The sequence below is a fragment of the Bubalus kerabau genome, chromosome 21 (assembly GCF_029407905.1).
Source record: "Bubalus kerabau isolate K-KA32 ecotype Philippines breed swamp buffalo chromosome 21, PCC_UOA_SB_1v2, whole genome shotgun sequence".
In the NCBI taxonomy this organism is placed as follows: Eukaryota; Metazoa; Chordata; class Mammalia; order Artiodactyla; family Bovidae; genus Bubalus; species Bubalus kerabau.
This window is the reverse complement of record NC_073644.1, coordinates 60,927,318-60,952,264: the sequence shown is the minus strand read 5'-3', so window position 1 is coordinate 60,952,264 and position 24,947 is coordinate 60,927,318. Positions and strand designations below refer to the sequence as shown.

Here is a 24,947-nt window from a genome sequence, read left to right as displayed (position 1 = left end):
TTCGTCTTTCTACATCCTTCAAAATAAAGCCCAAGCTCCTTAGTCTGGTGACAAAGCCATTGGTACTCTAGTCCCGGCTGCCCTTCTAGCTGTGGTGAGCGACGGCCCCCGAGGGTAGCCCCTCATGGCCTCCTTAGGCAGTGTGGCCCCTCACTCTGCCCCCGTCCCTGGATCTGAGTCTGGGCTGCCCTGTGACCCTGTCTGAGCATAATATAGTGGGACACTCTGCCAGTTCTGGGTCTAAACTTTAAGAAATCCTGAGAGCTTCTGGTGTGGGGACTCAGCCACCGTGCAAAGAAAGTAAATTACCTGGTGAGACCACAGGTGGGGGAGAAGAGGAGAGAGTGAAGTAGACTGAGAATATTACAGGACAGGAAAACAGGGGGCCATATGCCCCTTTAAGGGGACAGCTACTATTTAGTCACAGCCTACAGCTGTCACTCTAAAGCTACCATTTTTGAGAGAACTTATAAACCTGTCTGATCAGTGACAGCTGATTCTGTCTGAAGCCACCGTGCAGGACCCCTCCCGCAGTTAGTGCCCTTTCTCCACAGCCTGAACAGTCCCATGGAAGCTCCCCTCCGTGCTGTCAGCCTTCACCTCCATGCTGACGATGCTCCTGCCGGTGTCTCTGAGCCTGGCCTCTCCTTAGAGTTCCAGACCCACGTGTGCAAATGCCTGCTGTGTTCTGCCTAGACAAGACACAAACACCTCAAACTGGTTAGGCCAAAATAAGAGTCCGCTGCGGTTTGAATCTTGCTTTTGATCTTGTGCTCTCTAACTCAGTGGGCTGTATGACCACCTGCCTAGTGGCCCAAGTAAGAATCTGAGCAGGCATGGTGACACCTCTGTATTTTTGTACCCTAGAGTGAGGTGATGACAACCGACCCCATCATCTCAAGGTGTCCTGAACCTGTTCTGTCTTCTGCATTGACTTGGTACTAGCCTGGCTTAGAGTCTCATCATTTCTTTATCTGGACTATTGCAACACTCTCAGTTTTTCTCTTAACTTAAACAATGTCTCCCTTCCAGTTCATTTTCTATACATTGATACAAGACTGGTCTTTTGGAGGGACAAGCTCACCCCTCTTTCAGAGCTTCCTTCCAGTGGCTTGTCTGAGAAATGGGGCTCCTCACGACCTGGTCTTAATCTGCTTCTCTAAGTTCCTGCTCTTCCTGCTCTAGAGCAGGGGTCCCCAACCTCCAGGATCTAATGCCAGATGATCTGAGGTGCAGCAGATGTAATAATAATAGAAATGAAGTGCATAATAAGCGTAATGTGCTTGAATCATCCCCAAACCATGCCCCCACCTCCAGTCCATGGGAAAACTGTCTTCCACGAAACAGGTCCCTGGTGCCAAAAAGGCTGAGGACTGCCGCCCTGCGGGCATGGTGTGTTACTCGCAACTTCCCCAATACAACAGACACCCTGTCTTCTTTCTCTACGACCTTTCTTTAGGATTTCACGTTTCCTCTGTCTGGAAGGCCCTTCTCCTATTCATCCTTCAACATGCAGAACTGCTATAGCGACCTCTCAGGTGCTTTCCTAACCTCTAACCCCACCAAGATACAGTATTAGTCGCTTCTGTGTGACCTACACATGCTTCTTTCTGCTTTTATGTTTATTTTTTTGCACATTGCCAAACCAGAAATCACTCCACAGAAGCTGACCTGGTCTCAGAAACTGAATTCATAATCTTTTTATCTATTTATTTATTTTTTGAATTCACAATCTTTTTATTTACCTTATTAAAAAAATGTATTTATTTGGCTGTGATGAGTCTTAGTAGTAGCAAGAAAACTTTCAGTTGCAGCATGTGGGATCTAGTTCCCTGACCAGGGATTGAACCCAGGCCCTCTGCATTGGGAGCGTGAAGTCTTAGCCACTGGACCACCAGGGAAGTCCCTCAATCTTTTCAAAGTCTCCTATTCTATAATTTCTTTTATAAATATCCAAAATAAAACATGTTATTCAAATATTTATACAAGTTGTCAATTTTAAAAGTCTCAAATCCCTTCATAATCCCCATAAAAGAGTTGTATGCTACAATTATATTTGGTTACGGGGCTTTCCTGGTGGCTTAGATGGTAAAGAATCTGCCTGAAATGTAGGAGACCTGGGTTAGATCCCTGGATCAGGAAGATCCCTTGGAGAAGGAAACTGCTACCCACTCCAGTATTCTTGCCTGGAGAATCCCATGGACAGAGGCGCCCAGAGGGTTATAGTCCATGGGTCACAAAGAGGGGGACACAACTGAGTGACTAACACTTTCATTTTCAAGCGTTTTAAAGCTCTACTTACCCAAAGGTTGGTCAACTGTTTGCTCTTGATTATCTACAGAAAGATAAAAACAAAAAGATAAGCGAGTTGGTCCCCATGACACATCTCCGGGGTTAGAGCAAACAGTGCCAGTCCCATCGGCAGCACAGCGAAAGGCAGAGTGGTTACAGCTGGTTCATGGTTTTGAGGTTTCCAGGTTCCTGATTAAAAGCTTGTACCTGGATGGGAGCTGGAATCAGGGGCAGGGAATGGCTCTGGTAACAGATTGCTACAGCTGAGGGTGATTCTCTTTAACATGTTAGGTAGAAATTACAGCTTGAAAACAGTTGCTGGTGGCCATGAAGAGCAGCAGGAACGGTTAACATTTACTGAATGCTGGCCTGGGACTGTTGCATGTGTTGTAAATATAACTGATTTTAACAACCACACTTTGTGAGGTATATACTGTTATTATCTCCATTATATAAGTAAGGAGTCTGAGACAGAAAAAGACTGAGTCACTTGCCCAGCGTTAGCAAGCTAGGAGATATCATTCCATGGTCATGCTCTTTGCCATCATCTATACATAATATGAAATACCTCCAACTCTCAGGGACCATGCAGGAAGACACGCTGGGGAAGATGGACTTCAGATGGTCATGTGTCTCTTGCTATAGACAGGGTAAATGTTTGCATTTTTAATAATATATATGCTCTAAGAGTCCACTGAAAGTATATTCAATTTTTTCTTACATGCTTTGGTGTTTCTAATTCTTGGGGAGCAGGGATATAATGAAAAAGGTCGGGGAAATTTCAGAAGCTTAGTGCTGTTGGTATGCAAAAGTTTTCCTGAAATAGCTTTTCATGATGCTCACTGAAGAGCATGAAATAACAGACACATTTAGGAAAAGGGGAATTCTAACCAAGTCAAGAGAAGCAATCAGCTACAAGACGAGGATGGCTATTCCAACATCACTTAGTTTTGAGTGTCTGAAGCAAATCTCACGGAGGTTTCCTGGAGCTCGAGGCTGGCCCAGCAGGAATGACACCCTGGTAACAGGGCCCTTCTGCTTTGTCTCACGGGCTTATAGTAATCAGCACAGCCAAACCATCGCTCACAAAAAGAGATGTTTAGTAATGAAACAGGCACAAAACTAAGGAAATTAGTTATGGGGTGACAACGAGAAATAACACATCAAGAAGTAAGAGGGATCGCTACAAATACTAACTGATGTAGCTCCTGTCTGACCCCACTCTCTCGAGGTTTCATTTTCAAACAGAGGTTCCCTCAGTGCCTTTCGGACTCATGCCCTCTGCCTTCACGATTACTATGCCTTTCATCTCAGGCAAGCCTGCTCTTTAGCTTAACTTGTTCAGAAATCGGTTCTCACAAAATTGGCCAAAGAATGATGAATATTCCTGCCAACTATCAGTCTCTTCATGGCCAATGACCAACCACTCGTCTGCAGAGCGCCAACAGTCCCCACTGACAGTGGTTTTACTTCAGATACAGACACCCCCCAACTGGTTCAGACACGTTCAATGTCCGAGCAGCTCTGAACGGGGACCCAGGGGTCTGGAGAGCTCAGAAGTGTAACTCCTGTCACTCTTTCTCGGCTCTCAAATTAATTTCATGCACTTCTCCATTTAGCTGCCTTCTTTATTTATAGTCATTCACAATGATAGAGAAATACACTGATATTTTATATTGCCTCAGTATATTTATTTTTCTACCCTACAGTCTTACAATTTAGAGTCTTTTTAATATTTTCACTTGCATGAAATTGAACTTCATGTTACGTACTGATTTCAACCCTAAATTATGATATGTCAATCAAGGGAAAACCCCCCACTAGTACTGCTACAGCAAGAGAATACTGCTAGTGTCTTCTTAAGTTACTGCATTCAATAACCTGGAACTCTAAAATGAGTGTTTTATGTTTGCATTACTCACCAGGATGCCCAAGATTAGTCAATTCATCTAAAATAAAATAAGAGAAAACAGATAAAATAATCTTTAAATAATTTAACTGCCAATTTAGTGCATATAGGAAGACTGATCAAAGAAGTTGACTCTGTGCTATTAAATCATGTTACAATGTTTTATCAGGTTAGAATTTTTTTTTTTTTCAGGTTAGAATTTTTAAAATGCCTTAAATGAGAAGTCATGCACACTGTGAGGAGGGGAGTATGCTGTTGTGGACATCAGTTAAATGAGAAGTCATGCACACTGTGAGGAGGGGAGAATGCTGTTGTGGACATCAGTTAAATGAGAAGTCATGCACACTGTGAGGAGGGGAGAATGCTGTTGTGGACATCAGTTAAATGAGAAGTCATGCACACTGTGAGGAGGGGAGAATGCTGTTGTGGACATCAGTTAAATGAGAAGTCATGCACACTGTGAGGAGGGGAGTATGCTGTTGTGGACATCAGTTAAATGAGAAGTCATGCACACTGTGAGGAGGGGAGAATGCTGTTGTGGACATCAGTTAAATGAGAAGTCATGCACACTGTGAGGAGGGGAGAATGCTGTTGTGGACATCAGTTAAATGAGAAGTCATGCACACTGTGAGGAGGGGAGACACATCAGTTAGGACTCCTAAGCTATTACTATGTTCATCAAATGACAAAAAGCTAAACAGACTCATCGTTAATTTGATCAAAGTTTTGTAGATGTTCAGACTAATTAGGGGACAAAAACAATCAAGAGACAGGTTTGTCTATGGCCTCAACTATACACTTCTTGAAACTAATTAAAAACCTCAAATGATATTTTTAAAAATAAACGAGTTTAGAACAGTTTAAGATGTACAGAACTATTTCGAGGACAGTGCAGAGTTTCTGCATACACCCACCTACTTTCCCTATTTTTAACCTCTGACGTTAGGAAGGCATATTTGTCACAGTTAATGAACCATTAATGTTCTTTTTTTGTTCCAGGACCCTGTTCAGGACACCGCGTCACGTTTACTTGTGTTTCCTTGTGCTTCTCTTTGCTGTGACAGTTTCTCAGACCTTCCTTGTTTTTAATAACCTTGACCACTTTGAGGATTACCAATAAGGTAAGGTATTTTGTAGAATGTCTCTAAATCGGGATATATCTGATGTTAGACTGGTGGAATGTGTTTTTAAAGGTATTGTGGTTTCAGAATTGTTAACCTGTAGCCCCTTGGTGGCTCATATGGTAAAGAATCTGCCTGCAATGTTAGAGACATGGGTTCGATCGCTGGGTTGGGAAGATCCCCTGGAGGAGGGCATGGCAACCCACTCCAGTATTCTTGCCTGGAGAATTCCATGGACAGAGGAGCCTGGTGGGCTACAGTCTGTAGGGTTGCAAAGAGTCAGACAAGACTGAGTGACTACACACAGCACACAGCTTCTGGCTAATGGAGGGAGAGAATCATCTAAGCAAATACCTGACATTACAGTTACCTATTTTTCCTTTACAAATTTTATGAAGATAAAAGTTAACATTCACAATAAATTACAAATGCTATACTACTCATAAAATGTGCAGTAATTTCTGTGATATAAAACCAACTACACAGTGGTATTTGCTAGAGTATGGGGTCATGTACAATTTCTTCCGTCTTCTGTGTTCACTCCTTCCCAGGTACTCAGGCCAGCACCTGTTCTTCCATCCCATAGTCAGTGAGGCTCAGATTCTTATCATCCGGCTGTGCTGTGTCTTCGTCCATTGCTGCGCAAGGGCTTTCTCTGGTGTGGCTCATGGGCTCTAGGGCAAGGCTCAGCAGTCGTGGCACACAGGCTGAGCTGCTCCAAGGCATCTGGGATCTCCCTGGACCAGGGATTGGACCTGTGTCCCCTGCATTGACCGGTGGGTTCTTAACCGCAGGACCACCTGAGAAGTCCAGGTTTAGGTTTTTTGTCGTATTCTCATTCCATCCTGGGCCTCCCCTCCTCTGACCTCCTAAATGATCTAAAACCTGCACGCATGTATTCACCACTACAACTGGCAGAGTGTTTTCACTGCCCTTAAAAAGAAACCCTGAGTCCCACCTATTGAACTCCTACCCTCTGTCCCAATCAGGGATCTGTAACAAAGCACATAAAATGAAACAGATCACATCAGGTTCTACAGGTAAAAAAAGATAAGGTATGTTGTAGGACATCGCTGCTGCGTGCCCATCCACCAACTACAAAATGCCTCAACGCTGCAGACTTTTTTAGAAAGAAAAGTTGGATCTAATTTTTCCATCTGAAATTTTGGGAGTAATTTCATAACAGATTTATTTGAAAATTATTATCTAGTAGCGTGTTCACCGCTGCAAAATTGTAGGGAGATTCTTGCAGGTAAAAAAGCAGCTAGGAGGCAACCGACATGCATCGCCCTGAAACCAGAGATGCTAGTTCACTCTTTTTCTTAGAGGTCTGCAGCGTTAGGGGATTTTAAAAATCATGCAATTAGGTGAAAAAGAAGGAAGAGGAGTCTGCTTAGGATCTCTTTACAAAGATTCCCTCATGCAGGGCCCACAGACCACAGGATTACAGTGCACCCTTATGCTAGAGAATTCTTGTCGGCAACTATGATTGGGATGAAAATAGTAATTTCAGAACTTCAGAGTGACACCATAGCAATACAAAGGACAGGGAAACCAAGAAACATAAGAGGTGACATTATTTTCTTACTTTGCCCAAGTAGAGCCAAAGATGTTTATAATAGGTTAAAGAGGCAGAAATTGAAAAAATACTTTGCTATCCACAAATCTCATTTTGCAAAACAGTGTGACACCACACCAGGGGCAGGTAACTTAAGTTTTAAAATTTATTCATTACAACTTATGTACAAGGCTTTGGTTAATCAAAAAAAATTCGGAATTTATGTTAAAATAACTTTCAGTTCTCTGTGTAGTATGGTAAAGGCGACATGATACCTTAATCTATAGTCTTATAACATCAAAGAATGGATCTTATAAACTTATATTAAAACAGAATACTTATTATTACATAAAAAAATGCATTAAACAATAAATCTCCAGTCCTGAAACTGTTATAGAAATTACGTTTGCATTTGAGAGGCATTTTATCATGGCAAACAGATAGATAAAATAATCTAAACAACTATCCATGACAGGATAGCCATGTATTTTTTTAAATTTTATGAAGACAAAAATGAACATTAAGAATTAATCACACTGCTCACTATCCATAAGATATTGTTGGAAATTAGTTATTTTAATAATGTGTCAATTGAATAGTGTCTGGAGCAATTTATGAACCCTTGAAGACTAAGATACAGCCCCCTTGCATTAAAGTCTTTTCTTATAGCTAGTATTTTTTCCATCACTGCACTCGGCAGGCCAGGGCACTCCACCAATCCCAAGATGAACCAGCATGCAGGATACGTGCTTTCAAACCAAAGGATTACGCTACCTTCAGTGCATTCCACTGCCTCATCTGTTCTTCCTTGTTCCAGAGAAAACAAATGTGAATACATTGTGATTCATGATCTTAGGAAGGGCGGCCATCAAGCAAACAGAGATAAATATCATAGAAACATGTTGGCAAACCAACATACGTATCAATTGCATCAGTATCTCCTACTATTAACAACATCACTACATGCATGAAGCTGAAACAGAACCAACTCCCAAATTATGTATTTCGTAAGTGGCACTGTTGATTAATAATCATTCTGCATATGTCTGTGATGTTTGTTTCTTTAATAATGTTTTATTAAAAACCTTTTTCCATTAAACCCAGGGTTTTTTTTAGCTAAAGCTCGGAATACATTTTTTGCCATAAATGTTTTTTCTTTTTTTTTTCTTTTTTTTGTGTGTGTTTTTTTTTTTATTTTATTTATTTATTTTCTTTTTTTTTTTTGCCATAAATGTTTAATATAAACTATAAAAAACTAAAAAGATCTAAATAAATAATCTTTTTTGGTTCTTTTCTGTTCTTTATGTGTGAATCCTCATTATGAATTTAGGATGCATTCTCTCAAATTTCTATTTAAGCAAAAATAATTCCAGATGCTTAACATACCATTAAATAGAACGGGTGAATAAAATTTCCACTGCTCAGTATACTTCATCTTATATAGCTCCACTGGTCAGAACCCTGAGTGGTACTGCTTACCTACGATGACGTCTACTTTCTTGCTGTCTTGACTCTCTCGATCATTATATACACGACACCAGTAGGTTCCTTGATGCTCCAAATCCACATAAGGTACCTAAATCAGTATCAGAACATGCACATATTGACTGACTCTTTAATTTTAATTTAAAATGGCTTGGAGAAAATTATTATTATTTTTTTAAACCCTACAAAACTGAACATTGCAGACTTTCCTCCATTTTTTCCATTCATTACATTAGGTCAAGTATTAGCAAGCAAATAATACAATGAATCTAACGGTAGTGAGTCTGATGCGATACTAGTTGACACCTTTCAGGTAAGCACTTACATATGGGCTGGCATGGTGTTCTAGCCCTTTTGTAAATATAAGAATCAATTAATACTGGATAATAAAGATCTTGAAAAAAAAAAAAAACTTGAAAACACCCCAAATATGAATCACTATTCACTGTGATTTTTCATTATACTATTTATTTCCATATTAACCACCCCAAATGTCCCCGAGACCAACTTCCTACCATGTATAGCTTTTTTGTCTCGTGTGTTAATCGTGAATCGTTTTTGAACCACTGGTACTGAGGAATGGGGCTTCCGACAGCCACACACTGTAAGATCAACGTGCTGCCAGGCATCAGCTTTTGGGACTTTGGTTCAACACAGATTTGCAACTTGGATTCAGAGATGCCATCCCAACTGCCTTAAATTAAAAGAAAAATAGCAATGAACATAAAAGCTCTTAAGTTAAAAAAACCTTTTAAAACTTAAATTAAAAAAAAATGCTTTCAAGTTCATCCTACATTTTTTTTTCCCCACGATCTTTAATAGAATCTCCCAAACGATATTTCAGAAAACTGTTGCACTTTTAGAAATATTAAGAGATGTTCTATGGATAAAAGGATGCTATGGACAAATAAGTTTAGAACATTCTGGGTTAAACAAAGTTAGACAGATTTCTTTACTGCAGAACTTCTCAAAGTATTAGCATGCACTATATATTCAAGAGGGGAAAATAGTTCACATGGTTTCTAAATGTGCTTAGCCATGTTTGGTAGAGCAAAGGACTTAACATCTTGAGTGACATTCATGTTAAAAACAGAAAGTTCTATGTTCCGCTGTTTGATTTAACTTGCCTTCTTGAAATCAGGAGTTTTGCAATTAGCACTGAATAAATATGGATGGGTTATCCCTAGCATTTCTTTCCAAGGCAGATATCAGAAAGCATTTTTTATTGAAGGCTCATCTGTCAGTCTTTAAGAGCCTTGAGGAAAGAGGGCTTGTCAATGAGATGTGGTAACAATGAAATTCTGTGTCTAGCACATTGCAGGTGATCAATAATATTTGTTGAATGAACAATATTCTATTCATAAACATGAAAGTTCATTACATGCACAGAAATATTCTAAAAAAATATAAACCACTCTCTTAATTAATCATGACTATTTCTAGAGACTTTATTCAGGTGTGGGAAAAGCTAAACTGAGAAGAAGAATGGAAGACACAATTGGTAACAAAAGTTTCCCTCATGCTGTTTGTCTGGCAAAAACGACAAACATGGTTCTTGACTGTGTGTGTGAATAAATAAAATAATACCTGATGGCTACTCTTCAGAAGACCTTGGGGTTCTTCCTTGATCAATACTGGTTATTGAACTAAAAAGCGGACAGGCAAAGAGTGGAAAACTGGCTGGATGGAAGGCTGCATTGCAGTGACTGATACACTGTAAGCCCTGCCACGCCAGGATCAACTCTACAGACGGACTTTATTCCATGACACAACTTTTTAGGAGTAATACAATAAATAGTTTGGGAGAAAAAAACACAGTATAGAAAGGAACTCAAAAGTGACCAAGATTGCATTAGATTTCTTTTCTCCTCCAAAATCAGAGACCACAACATTCAGACCCATGAAAGGTGGCAAGTTTTCAGAGGTAGGCAGCAGGGCCAGATTGAGAAAGGTCATTTTATCCCCAAACATCTGCATGTCTCTCTTTGTCTGTCTGTCTGTCTGTCCATCCATCCATACAGAAAAAGAATCAAAGCACATGGGATAGAATCTCAACGACTGGTGACATTACACCGGGGGAAGCACATATACATTATATTGGGTGAGTACTGGCTTTGATACTTTGAAATGATTTAAAAGCAAACATTTAAAGTAAAATTCAAAAGAGGCAATTCCCATCCCAGCACCCAATTTATCACTTACTCTGGAAGCTTTCTGTTACTTCTGTGACATCGCAAACATCCAGCTGTGACCACTGGCTAAATTCAAAGGTGAAATTATTATTAACTCGACAGACATAAAAGCCTGCATCTTTTACATGCACTGTGTTAAAAACAAGTTCAGATGCGTTTCCATTTGGAATCTGTGAAAGAATCAACAAGAGGATAAAAGTGAATGACTCATCAAAATACACCTTATAAACTGTGCTGTGCAAAATGTATGATTTCCTGGGAGCTTTGAAAAGTGTATCTTTTTTCTCCTCGTTCTAAAATTTCTGTTCCTTAAGAAGCAAACGATAACATGTTGAATAATTTAGGACTGAAGTCATTGAGATCCAGTCTTTTACAAATCTGTTAACCAGACAGTTAAGCTCTATCCCATATATCGTTCAAAAACTCACCAACAGTCAAGTGTCTATTCTGTCCTTTAAAATTGTTTGATCATTAGTATTTACAGGCTTGAGAACCACAACATTTATGAGCTCAGTAGCCATACAATGAAGAAGTAAAGAGATCACGGAAAGTCAGGCCTGGCTGCACATCTCAGCTCTGATCAAATTAGCTGCGAGCATATGAGCAAGTTTTACCCTGAGACCCCAGTCTCTCACCTGCAGAATTCTATCGGAGGGTAGAGGCCTTGACGGCACACTTCTCCTAAGGCCTGGGAAGTGAAGAGCTATGGGAAGCGTGTTGGTGACAGGAAGGACTGGCCATTCAGGGGCATCCCAAGCCTTCCTCCCGGGCTTGGGTCATCTCAGCTGCTCCCATCAATTTACCACCACCATCCAACTCTGGCATATTGCCAAGGTTTCACTAGGTGCCTCCTTATACAGGGGCCCCCTTGCAAAGGACTTTAACACATTCCCCCCTCCAAGTCCCAACCAACTGAATTCAGCTCGCTCTCTTCTCAGAACCAGCACCAGAGCAAGACCGTTTTGCTCAGGATCTGACAGCTGGGATGGAGACTGCCCTGAGCACTGCCTGCCCACCCTCCCACACGAACCCACCTAGTCTACTTTCCTGCTAGAACAGTCCTGGGTACTTCCTCTCTCCAGCAACCCCACTCCTCTCAGCCACTGACTTCAGATAGGAATCTCTCCTCTTCCAGCTGCTGCTGCTGCTAAGTCGCTTCAGTCGTGTCCGACTCTGTGCAACCCCATAGACGGCAGCCCACCAAGCTCCCCCGTCCCTGGGATTCTCCAGGCAAGAACACTGGAGTGGGTTGCCATTTCCTTCTCTATTCTCCCAGAAACCCCTCTGTACGTATTTACTAAAGAAACCCATGTTTCTTCCTGTAGAGGCTCTTTCTTTCTCATCCCTTTTCTGTAACTTTAACCCAGCATGGAACTACTGCTTTTGTAAGTTCCCACATGAATAAATTTTCTCTTCTCAATCTGTATTCTGTCAGTTGATTCACTGGCTCCCAGGGACAGAACATGAGACGGCAGAGGAAAAGTATTTTCCTCTCTGACAATTTGATCCCCTCTGGACTTGCTCCTTCAATTTTCTCTACTTTAGCATCTCTTTTATTAGAGCACTCTCAAAAACATCCTCTAGTACCTTTATATCTTAAACAAACAAACAAACAAAATCCTACACATCCTGCCCTGGACCCGTACACCTCTCAGCAGCACTGGAAATGCTGACCACCCTTTTCTTCCTGAAATAGTTTCCCAGGGGCTTCCGACCATCCTCTCCTGGTCATGCTCTGTCTTCTCTTGCGAATTCTTCTTAGTCTCTCTACTGCTGCCTCCTCTGCTATACACACTTTCAGTGTTGCCTCAGGGGGTATCCAAGCTGACTTAGATGCATTCAGACATGAATAGGCACGTCAAACTTCATGGGTCTGAAACCACACTCTTGACTTTTCACCCTGAATCTCTTCCTCTCCCAATCTCCAATACCTCAGTATATAAGAGGTCCCCAGAGGCTGGAGTGAAACATCTAGGGTCATCCTTGAGCTCTGTGCCTCTCCCCTCGGGCTCCCCATTTAGCCCACCAGATCTGATGAGCCCTGTCTCTAAAATAAAGCAACGCACCCACGCTGCTCTGTCTCCCCTGCCCTGTCCGAGCTCACACTACTGCTATTTCCAGTCTAGTGTAGGCATTAGGTAACTGGTCTTTTTGTTATGCTCTTGCTTCCATTTAAGTAGCGAAGTTGGGGGACTTGCCTGGTGGTCCAGGGGCTAAGACTCTGCTCTCCCAGTGCGGGGGGCCTGGGTCCGATCCCTGGTAAGGGAACTAGGTCCCACATGCTGCAACTAAGACCCAGTGCAGAGAAATAAACACATACTAAAAGGAAGCAGCATGCTGGTGTTTTAGGAACATAAAGCCTCCCGTTACTTCTCCTGTTTAAGACCTTGAGTGTCGTCTCCCTTGGTCTCACCCTGCTTATCTTCTACAGCTCTTAACTCACAGTTATCTCATTGGCTCCCTGTCTGTCCCCAGAGGAGGGGGCAGGGCCCTTGGGTGTCGGGCTTCACCATCCAGGCCTTAGAACCCGGACAGGTGCCCCACAAGTGGTCGTGAGACGAATGCCTCCTGTAACAGACTATGAATCTAAGGGTTGAGACAGAACTCGACTGTGAGAGCCTTAGAACCCATCACAGCTCTTCAAATCCAGTGGGCACGCCTCTTCTCCTCAGTTTCTCCCCTTCTCAAAATCAGGACACAGTTCACACGTGATGTACGGGGTGGCCAAACAGCTCCTTGGGGTTTTCCTGTGACACCTTATGGAAAAACCCAAACGACCTCTTTGGCCAACCCACTACTTACCATAGTAAGATCTGCCCATGATTTCTTCCTCAAAGGCATTCACTGAAATGAAAGCCACTCCGCAGTTGAGAAGCTATGGTAAAAGTGACTTCAGTTACCATCCCTTGAGAGCCTAGGCATGTAAAGCGTCCTCTCAGTCAGGCGCTCAACGCCCAGCGATAGGAATGTGAGGGGCTCCTGACAGTCAAGCGCCCAGCACAGGCCTGTCTGCCACCGGTGCCCGCCCAGTCCCATCGCTGCGGTTCACAGCTGCCCTGGCTCACCCGGGTGTGAGCGACGGATATTAAAAGCTGTACAAATCCCCACGCTTCTTCTGAGGCACAGGGTGACCCCATCAGAGGAAAGAACGTCATTTTGGAACAACTCTTGAGCTTAAATTCAGATTTGCAAATGGAGTTTTAGTGTTGAGTTGAGAAGAAAGTTTGGTTATGTGACTCACAGGCTGCAAAGAATAATGGAGTTTCAAGGTGCCATCTGGAGGGCAGGCAAGGAGGCGGGTGGATGAGGGAGAAGAGAGAAGCTCGCGAGAGTGGAGCTTGACGTGGCCGGACCACTGAGAAACCCCCAGCGGCGGAGTGGCTCAAAGAATGTTTAGTGACTTTTTTATCATCGTTACTTTTAAAATTGGCCTCACTGCACAGCATGTGGGATCTTAGTTTCCTGACCAGGGACTGAACTTGTACCTCACGCATTTGGAGTCTGGTGTCTTAACCACCGGACCACCAGGGAAGTCCTTTCAAAGACTGTTTAAGAAAAGACAATTTCAATATGCAAATTTAAATTATTTGTTCGGTGGCTCAGGGATATAATCCTTTCACGAAAGGAACAAATGTCTCTTTCTACCAACCTGAATTTTACTTCAGAAACTACCATAAAAGCCTAAATCTTTTGATATAATAGTTATGTGGAATGCTTAAAACAATACTGCCTTTCATGCTGCTTTGAAAACCTCTTAAAGATTATGATTGGAACAATCTGTTGTAAAGAATTCTGTATATCTATGTCAGAAGGTATTGGTGATGTTTCCCGTTTGCTAACATTTTTGCCCCAGGTACTCCTGATTTTCCACAGTTTTCAGAATACAGAACTGATCTTATTACTGCTTAGAAAGTAACGATTATTGAATACATCAGTAATAACACTGACCCTTTAACAAGGACCTATCAGGCCCTTTAACAAAATTCCTATAAATATATTAAAGACAGTAAGGTTAACTAATTTTCTTTTTCTCTCTTTTTTGTTGTTGTTCACTCAGCTGTGTGCAACCCCACAGACTGCAGCACGCCAGGCTTCCCTGTCTTTCACTATCTCGTGGAGATTGCTCAAACTCAGCTCCATTGAGTTGGTGATGCCATCCAACCATCTCATTCTCTGTTGCCCCCTTCTCCTCATGTCTTCAATCTTTCCCAGCATTAATCTCTCTTCTTTTGACAGAGGAATTAAAAGACATTTAAAAGACATTAAATTTACCTCTTTATTCATTTTGAACCATTGATATTGTACAAAAGGATGTCCAGTTGCCCGGCAACACAGCTTCACAAACTGTCCTGCCAAGACTGCCTTGGATTCGGGGTTTACAGTGATCTTTATTCCTTAAAAAAAAAAAGAAAGAAAAAAGAAGTTATATAAATAGAATCAGAGAAGAGGGGCTTTCCTTGTTTATGTTTCTGAAACCAAAAACAGAAATATTTTGGAAATAACCTGCATATTCATTCTTGCTATAAATCACTTATTCAGATCTCTTCGCCATCAGATGGTGAGTCTGTGAGTTCCAGGCTCTGTAAAACCAGGAGGAAAGAAACTCACCTGCAGAAGACTGATCGACCACATCCCCCTCAGCCCTGACGACTGGGGGAGAAAACTTTTCACTGTATTTCTTCAGTTCTGAGAAATATTTTTTCCACGTCCTAACGCCTCTGAAATCAGGATGTGCCTTTAGTAACTGTCTGAGGGAGCAGTCAGGGTGCGCTCAGTGCCAGCTCTGGTACTACTTGATCACAAGTAGTGTGGTCAGCACTTCAACTCAGGTAGGGGCATGGTTTCTGTAAGACAAGTGCGAGTTTAAATGCCATTGAAATGTCTTCAAAAGACATTCCCTGGAGGTCCAGGGGTTAAGGCTTTACCCTGCAATCCAGGGCATGTGCGTTAGACCCCTACTTGGGGGAACTGAGATCCCATGTGGCTCCTGGCCAGAAAAGATGAAACATAAAACGGAAGCAATGTTGTGACAGATTCAATAAAGACTTAAAAAAAAAAACTGGTCCACTGGGTGGGGGGGAAGAATTCCAGTGCTATGGTTTAGTATTAAAATAAAACTATTCTGTAAGCAAAAAGGCAGAGAAACAGAAGAGCCCCATAAAAATTTGATACATGTGACACAAACATTTCTCATCTGAGAAATGACTACCAGCATCAAAACCTGGAAAACTTTTTCTTTTTGCGGGGTAGGGGGTGTGCCACATGGCTTGTGGGATCTTAGTTCCCTGACCTGGGGCCTCAGCAGTGGAAGTCTGGAGATCGAACCACTGGATCGCCAGGGAATTCCCCAAACATGGAAAACTTCTGAGAGGAGCTTCTTGTCAAAAATCCTGGAGTCAATAATGGAACGCCTCCCCCTCCCTCTCTCTCAATCACTCCCTCTGGGGAAGCCCGCTGAGAGTCCCGGGGACACCTGCGCGGCTCTGCAGAGGCCTGGGCGGTAAGGAAAGCAACGCGGGCCTCCTGCCAGCACCCACGTGCATGAACCATCTGAAGAGAGGATCGCCAAGCCCTATTTGGACCTTCAGATAGCTGCAGCCCCAGCTGATGGCCGGACTGTCACCTCATGAGAGACGCTGAGCCAAAACCAGTGGCTCAACACTCCTGGATTCCTGCCCTCAGAAACTCCGAGATAATCAGTGGATGGTGATTTGAAAATTCTCGGTCTTGGATAATTCGTTATGCAGCAGCAGATAACTGACACAAAAGGAACCAAGGCTAGGACATTTCACACTTGCCAGGGTTTTGATACATAAATCTTGGCTTTTGTGCTAAATCGCTCCAGTCGTGTCCAACTCTTTGCGACCCTATGGACTGTAGCCCGCTAGGCTCCTCTGGCAATGGGATTCTCCTGGTAAGAAAACTGGAGTGGGTTGCCATGCCCTCCTCCAGGGGATCTTCCAGACCCAGGGATCAAACCCATGTCTCATGACTCCTACATTGGCAGGCGGTTTCTTTACCACTAGCACCACCTGGGAAGACCAGCTGGCTTTCAGAAAGGAGAAATAATCATTAAAACTTATACAACATAATTTCCCACACCTATTTTTATTTTTCCTCACATATCCTGAACATGATCTCATATCTTTTTCTTCTACAACCCAGTAATGCAAACGAACAAAACAAGATTACCACTGAAGAGGAGACAGTCCTAAAGAACAGCAATCTTAATACATGAAAGGTACTAAACTTTCAAGGGGAAGAACAGTATATAAGACAAAACAGGCATGTGAAATCCATGCAGGAAAGACATTGAATAAAACCAAAATCCAAAACGAGTAAACATTTATTGCATTCCTGTCATATCTGAGGGTCTGGAGAAACCCTGGAAAATCAGTAAATACAGCAGAGCCTCTCAAAAAAAAAAATTTTTAAACTCCTGCCAAGGAAAAGCTTTCATATTCATTCATCCTTTATGTGGATGCCAACTGGGCACAGGATGGCTGAAGTAACAGCTTTCCTGAATTCTGTTATCCATGTTAGTAGGAAAGTATATGTTGAAGTCAGAAAATGGGATGAGCACTCTTATTTAAGCCAGAAAATTCACACACTGTATTTTAACGCTCGCATATACTGTTCATCTGTCAGGAGCGACTTACAACTTTAAGACGCAAGGATTCTCATTTCCAACGTTTAAGTATGATAAGAGAGGGAAGAAAAAAAGTTGCAAAAACAACAGAAGGGAACGAGTATAAATTTGAACTATAAATCTAGGCGTTGTAGCTAAATTGGCTTTAAAATGAGGGTGCCTCATAGCACCTCAGATGTACTGTCCCCAAGCCCTCGGGACACAGAGCCTCCGCCCCTCCTAGACCCCCCAGTCTTCCCTGTCTCAGGAAGGACAGACCAGGCCTCAGCCAGCCCCGGGCCTCCAGTGACTCACAACAGACCCTCCGCACACTCCCTTCTTCAAGCGTAATTCAGCTGCAAGTCCTATCAGCTAGGCTTTCCCACGTCTCACCACCTCCCACGCCGTGATCTCAATCCAAGCCACCGTCCTTCCTGACTGTTGCCACAATCTGCTAATGTTCTTTCCTTACTTCCAAACAGCAGCTCAATATCTTTTTAAAACAAATTGATCCACAGCTCTCCTGATTAAAAACCCTCTTTGGACCTCCGACTGCACCTAGAATATGACCCAAGCTCCTTATGTGGCCGACGAGGCCCTCTGTGAATGGACCCCTCTGCCCTCGTCCTGCCGGCTCCTTGCCCACCACGCTCCAGTGATGCAGACTTCTTTCCTCCAGAAGACAAGCTCTTTCCTGCCTTTTTGCTTCCCAGTTCTCTGCCGGATTTCTCCCCTGACCCCTAGTGTCTCATGGCAGACAATTTTTACATCCAGGTCTTCAGCAGTTCTGGGAAAGGTCTCTTGATGGGTAAGCCCCCACCCTCTTTCTCTATGATAGTCTCCCAGCTTTGTGGGCTTCACTGCACCCATCACCTGAAGTCTCGTTTCTTACTGTCTCACAGACTCAATCAGAGGTTCTTGTCTTAGTCATCGGTTCACCTGATGCCTAGAACAGTGCTTGGCACAGTGGAACAGTGGGTGTTCAACACATATTTGCTGAACAAATGTGTATTATAGTAATAAAAATGACTACAGCAGCGCTTTTCTGGCTGCTTTATATCTGCCTGCCATTTTGATTTCTAACCTTCAAAATAACCATGGTAATTAGATCAATGTTACAATGAGGAGAAATAAACTTAAGTCATTTCCATAAAGTCATCCGAGTTACCTTGGGTAAATTATTTAACCTCCCCAGGACTAATTTTTTTCTCACTGTAAAATGGCAGAACCAGGATGCAAACCTATGTTTTCCTAGGCTTTAAAACTCTTTTAAGCCTTTGATTATCCCAGTGATCTTTTTCCTTCCACCTTTACTGAAGAATAGCGGACAAAAACTGCATATATTTAGGGGGTACAACACGATGGTTTACTAGTTATACATTGTGAAATGCTTGCCACAATAAGTTAATGGATACATTCGTCAGCTCACACATCATCATTTTCCAGTGATTCTTTTTTTGGGGCCCTGAAGCATGGGCAATCTGGCTTCCCAGGTGGCTCTCAGTGGTAAAGAACCTGCCTGCCAATTCAGGAGCCACAGGAGACGCAGGTTCCATCCCTGGTTTGGGAAAATCCCCTGGAGGAGGAAATGGCTACTCACTCCAGTATTCTTGCCTGGAAAAGTCCATGGACAGAGGAGCCTGGTGGGCTACAGTCCGTGGGGTCGCAAAGAGTTGGACAGAACTGAGCGCACAGCATGTGAGATCTTAGTTCCTCAACCAGGGACCAAGCGGGCACTCCCTGCATTGGAGAGCAGAGTCTCAACCACTGGACTGGCAGGGAAGTCCCAGTGTTCTGGGGATCCTTAATGTGTTTCCCACGCTAACCCTATATTCGCCAGAGCGAGTCTCTCTTACTGGAAGGAGTGTGTCTTGCGCCACAACAGTGCTTCAGAATTTACCTTGGTGAAGATTCCCTGCTATTACACAAAGAGACAAGAGAGGAGAAAGAAGAAACTGAAAATCTTTCTCTTTAGAGGGTCTTAAAAAGCAATGAATAACTTTAGTCGAAGCAGGCCATGTGACCAGGATGTTCCAGAAGCGTCCTTTGTGGGAGACAAGACTAAGTAACTTTTAACAGACATTCAAGCTCACAGTGTATACACTGGTCCTGTGCCAACAGTTTTAGTTGTCTAAGTCTTCAGGAAGCAAGTAAAGACATGTCTTTATTATTTATTGCTTCAAAGACTGAGAACTGAAAGGCAAAGTGTGATTTGAAAACCGCCCTGGGTGAGGAGTAAAGAGAGAAGTCACAATACCTCCCATGTTTCAACCACATATGTTTCCTTCCTCCCACGTCGTGTGTGCGTGCATGACAGGGAACGGTGGTCACCTCTAACCACCCTCGTGCAGTGCCCGCTAGAAGGTGCTGAAACAAAGTCGGGAGGGGAGATGGCGCAGAGCTCTCGGGAGGGTGTTCACAGGCACACAAATGAAAGCTCTATTTTAAAGGGTGATCGCAGTTTCCTGGCAAACAAGCCTATTTTCAGATAACATCTGCAAAGAAGTCAAAGAAGTTACTTGATTTCCTGTAAGGTGGGGACAATCTGACTGGGTCTGATGGCACACGAGGATTGTGCTTTCAACACACACACCTGTGTAGAACAACCGGTTCAAGATATGTAACAATAAAACCCCTGCTGGAATTGCTACATAGATAAACAGGGGTGATTCTTGACTTGACAGAGGGATTCCTCATCGGCTCCCTTTGCCTTATTCTCTCTTACAAAGCCCTTGACGCTGATGCAACTCACAACTTTTCCAGGAATAGATCTATTGTGTACATTACGGTGCATCTATTTTCAGAGGCCATGAACCAAAAAAACCGTTTCCACCACCTTCCATTTAAAACCCTCCCTTCGAGGTTTTATTTTGAGCGTTTGTAGGCTATTACTTGGAGAAGGAAGTGGCAACCCACTCCAGTATTCTTGCCTGGAGAATCCCAGGGACAGAGGAACCTGGTGGGCTTCCGTCTACGGGGTCGCACAGAGTCAGACACGACTGATGTGACTTAGCAGCAGCAGCAGGCTATTACTGAAAAGCACCCCAGAGAGTCCCACAATAAACATCATCCCTCTTCCTTTAACAATTTTCCCTCATTACACAAGCAGTGTGTGTCCATGCCCTTTCCTCCTACAGGTCAATTGTCATTTGTGTCTGCTGCGGCTAAACCTGGTCTCCCAGCTCACTCTGCTCATGCTGCCACGCCACCAGCTCCCTGCAGTGTCCTGGCATGGAAGCCCACCCTCCCAGCCCTCACCAGCACTCCCCTTCTGTTTCCCCACTTTCTTAATCTTCCTTCCAGTTTTTCCTCTTTTTCCTTCTTAACATCCCGCTTTCAGGAATTTCTGTTGTTCATGAAACAAGATGAGTCCCTTATAAGTAAGATCTAGTACCTGAGTGGAGAAAGCAATGGCACCCCACTCCAGTACTCTTGCCTGGAAAATCCCATGGGCAGCGGAGCCTGGTAGGCTACAGTCCATGGGGTTGCGAAGAGTCAGACATGACTGAGCGACTTCACTTTCACTTTTCACTTTCATGCATCGGAGAAGGAAATGGCAACCCACTCCAGTGTTCTTGCCTGGAGAATCCCAGGGACGGGGGAGCCTGGTGGGCTGCTGTTTATGGGGTCGCACAGTCAGACACGACTGAAGTGACTTAGCAGCAGCAGCTGAAGCAGCAGTACCTGAGTACTTTTTAACTTGTCAAGAAGAAAAAAACTGAGGTCAGTAGGTCAAAGAGGGAATTGAGTATGATAATCTGTAGTTAAGCTTCCCGAACAATCTAGAATCTTCCTAGCATTATTGGAGATGACAATGAGTCCAGGCCAGGTTCTGATCCTACTTTTGTCAAAACCAACTGTGATTTTGGCCAAATGATAACTTCCGATAATCTCCTTTTCCACATAACTGTGTGCTCACATTTAAAATTTAGATGTAAAGGACAGTCCTGCTTTGGTCCTTCACAGAACTGTGAAGATAAAAACGTGAAATAGAGGTATCTTGGAAACTGGAATAATAGCCATCTTTGCTCTTATCTTACAGACAATGAAAGTAATAAAAAATAAAATTGATATCAGAAACGTAACCATGAGTATGTGACAGGGAATTAAAGAAGAAAAATGAATTGACATGAAAAAGGAGTGGGGAAGAATGGAAAAGACCTCAGTGAAACCACGTGACTCTGCCAGCATGGCTGAAATGTACCCGCGGCAAAGCTCCTTTTATGTAAGAATGAAATAAAATGGCAGCATCACAAAACTGGAGCAGAAAGAGCCCTGGGGTCCATCTACTGCAACCCTACGTAGGTCTCTTACCGCTCCTGCATCACCAGGAAGGTTCTTTACCACTAGCGCCACCTGGGAAGTCCGTGTGACACAATAATTCTCTCTAAACGTCCCCCACCCTCCAGCCCCTGCTTAGTCGATTCCAGGTCAGAGCATGGCTTCCTTGGCAACAAATCTCGTGATGAGCATGACCCTAGCTGATAGAGCTGATCAGTCTGCACTCAAACGGGTTCTCTTAAAACAGAACCCTAATGGACGGTGCTTATACCTCTGCACTCAAGACAAAAACATCTCAAATAGCACATCTAGGTTTATTTGTGTTTGCCAAGGCTACAGATGCTAATCGTGGTTGTTTTGAGACCAGGATCTTTGACCCTTTAATTAAAAAAAAAAAAAAAAAGGTCTGAAAAATCATTACAGACTTCTGGTTCAAAACAGTTTCAGTGAATTCATTTAATGTCCCTGCCCTTCTCCAATTTCCCCTGAAATGCCTAGAGGAATAAAAATAGGAAAACAGTGAGTCAGAGCTGGACAATGCGGATGGACACCGTCCATTCATAAAAATCAAAAGCCATTTCTCTAACATAAAGTGCAGACTAGACTAGTCTAAGAGGCAAGCTGGCCAACCTATGTGCTGTGGAGAAACCCAACTGGAAGGCAGAAGAGGATAAATCACAATCTTCTGCAAAATATATCAGGTATCCGAGCCCATAGAGCACAAGAATTTGGGCGTGCGTAACCCTTGGCTTAGACCTCAAATGAACAACCACAGAAGTTAGCTCCTCATCAAGGCAACTGTTGCAGTAAGAGATGGGGGAGCCCTCCCCATCTACGTCTGGGCCACCAAAACAAAGACATCCGAGAAGTCCGGTACCATAGCCATCTCCTATGGCCATCTGTGCTTCTTCCCACAAACAACGGGAATAGAATATGGCAAACTCAGACTAAAATAAACCTGAAGTCTCCCCTTCTCCTTGTATTTAGGCCTGAGAGGCCTATTTGGAGCTTTACAGCATCTTGGTCTCTCAAACCAGAGCTCTCTATAAGGACAATCAGAGAAAAGTCATCAGATTTTTTTGTGGAATAAGAACTAATATCCTCTTATGAGACTGCATTATCAAAAAAAGAGAAAATATTAGAATATTCCCACTTTGTATTTTCACCAAGATTCAGGAACACACTGAAAAGGAAAAACTGGAGATTTATTTATACTTGTTTTACGATTACACTGGATTTGATGAATTACATGTTTGTCTTCCCTCCTAGATGATGAGTTTTGAACGCGCAAGAACTCCTGTCTTAGTCATCTCTGAATTCACAATACCACGCGCAATGCCTGGAATAGCACAAGTATTAGAGTACAGCAAGGTTGACTGAGTGAACAAAATCCCACATTAAGCTGATTCTATCAGGGCTTGCATTCTTAATTACAATGGTTTTTATTCTCAATGTCCCTATTGAAATATTCAAGTTCTTCTTTAATTCTTAAATTTCTATATTCTAACACATGTAAATACAGTAAGTTTTAGATTATTCACATAAGATTCAGGAGGAAAGCTAACTGTAAATTACGGAGTTTTTTTAGATTCCCAACTATTTCCTCTTAAATCAACAATGAACATTCAAGTAACAACCAATTTCTAATGTAAGGCTAATCCAACATAAAACTGCACAGAAATAGTGCCTCACTGGTAATGCAGAAACTGCTCTCTTTTTCCTAGTCTCCCCTCAAATGTGAAAAAGCCCCAGCGTATAACTGCAAAAGCCTATAGGCCTAAAATGTGAATGACTTGCACAAGCCGATACTGATGGCAGAGCGCTGATCTTACTACTTGGAGAGAAACACAAAGGGCAGAAACAGAGATTTTTCCAAAGATGATGACTGGTTTATTAGGATGGTGCTGTACTGGCTGCTGCTGGCTTATCACATCAAAATAGAAAATAGTTGAAACTTTCAGGCATATCTATATACACAAATAAATATGTGACTCCATTTCAGTCCACCCCGATTCACACACAGAAAACCTGAAAACCTTCAATCTCAGGCCAGCGATCACAAGACAAACCATGAGATGAGTGTGCAGCCTCCTACATACAGGTCAACACAGCCTCATCTCCGCAGCTCCCCCAAATCTGCGAGGTAAACAACACTTACTCTCATTTTATAGACTTGACAGGGTCATTAAGTGCAATTGCTGAAAAACCTAATGAGATGTTATATTTATACCCACAGAAGTTTCTTAAGTTTTCACAGGCCCTGGTATTCTATAAAGCAGAACTTTATAGCCGAGTGCCCTAGGCTGGTAGATTTCAATCACCACAACGCCTGGGCACTTCTGAGACACTGGGGATATAAACATTAGTGAACGTCACCTGAAGGACTGGTTTACTGTTTGGTGACGGAGAGCATCTGCATCTAGACGGGACCTGCGTTAGCAGCCAGTTATTCCTAACCAGGCCTCTTCTGAGAAAAGGCCCTGAGAAACACTCATCAAGCGTTCGATATAGTCGGTAACACAGAGGAGGTGTTTATAGGAGGCTGTTTCATCACCTGCACTTGGCCTGGAAAAGCAGGGGATAACCTGAGAGTCCAAGCTTCTTGGCTTACAATCCAGGGTCCATTGTAGTAGAGTTCTCAGTTCCCCATCCTCACCCTGCAGCACCCAGTTTTGTCTTGTCTGGTGATCCATGAGACAAGACAATTTCTGGCAAGCTGATTAACCCACTCCCTCCTGGTTCTCCGCCAGGTGAACTGGCACATTCCATCGCGTCGGTGGTGACAGGTGCAGGGATGATGGGCACATGACCAAAATCAGTTAACTTGCTAGAGAATCCAATGATTTTTGCTGAGACAAGGATAAATGCCAGGAACAGCTAGTAGACACCTTATGACTATGTAAAAAGTCAGTCCTGGGAGGAAGTCAATGACAGGAAAGGAAGGGCAGAGACGAATTCCACCTTCTTGGAAACAGGGCTGCCCCCTGCCTTTCCTGAAGCCGAAATTGCTGCAAGACTTTTTGATGGAACCAAAATACTCCCTTTATTACGGCAACCTGCACTGAGGTTTCTGGTACATGTACTTCACAGTACGCCTCTATACCACGTGTCCCTAATTTCCCACGTCCCTGAGAAAGGTCTGCAGTGTGGCTACTGTCCCATGACCTGGATGACATGGTCCCTCCTGCTGACGTCATGGTAACTGACCAACTCCACCCACAGCTGTGGAAAGGAAGGACTGTTTCCTATTCATCACATCTGACCTTGGAAATGAGCAACTTCACTCAATATTGGTATATTCAGGGGAAAAAAAATGTAACTCATTTGGTTGAGTTACTCAACATTTCAAAAGCACCATGCTGGTTGGCAAAAAACTTCAACAATAAACACCTGTCATACTTTATCTCGTTCACATACATACACATAAATAAATACATGTGTATTTGCTTTCTTGGCTGCACTATTTCAACATAAGTTATAG

At 43.0% G+C, this 24,947-nt stretch overlaps 1 protein-coding gene and 1 long non-coding RNA gene across 5 annotated transcripts in view; one reads left to right on the top strand and one right to left on the bottom strand.

Moving 5' to 3' along the window:
- The window catches only part of MALT1 (MALT1 paracaspase), a 65,157-nt gene that overhangs the window by 25,150 nt on the left and 15,060 nt on the right, over window positions 1-24,947 (bottom strand). For 2 of the 4 annotated variants that reach the window (XM_055559681.1, XM_055559683.1), the window contains exons 3-9: window positions 14,830-14,951; window positions 10,568-10,727; window positions 8,881-9,059; window positions 8,360-8,456; window positions 7,655-7,687; window positions 4,215-4,241; window positions 2,303-2,335 (exon numbers count right to left, since the gene is read on the bottom strand). In XM_055559681.1, coding sequence (XP_055415656.1) covers window positions 2,303-2,335; window positions 4,215-4,241; window positions 7,655-7,687; window positions 8,360-8,456; window positions 8,881-9,059; window positions 10,568-10,727; window positions 14,830-14,951 — 651 coding nt within the window. The remainder of the gene's footprint in view (window positions 1-2,302; window positions 2,336-4,214; window positions 4,242-7,654; window positions 7,688-8,359; window positions 8,457-8,880; window positions 9,060-10,567; window positions 10,728-14,829; window positions 14,952-24,947) is intronic. The other 2 variants (XM_055559682.1, XM_055559684.1) reach the window with 1 other exon arrangement.
- On the top strand, window positions 2,806-7,718 carry LOC129636273 (uncharacterized). Its single transcript, XR_008706846.1, has 3 exons — window positions 2,806-2,942; window positions 5,201-5,322; window positions 7,581-7,718. It is a non-coding gene; the product is annotated as an uncharacterized LOC129636273 (long non-coding RNA).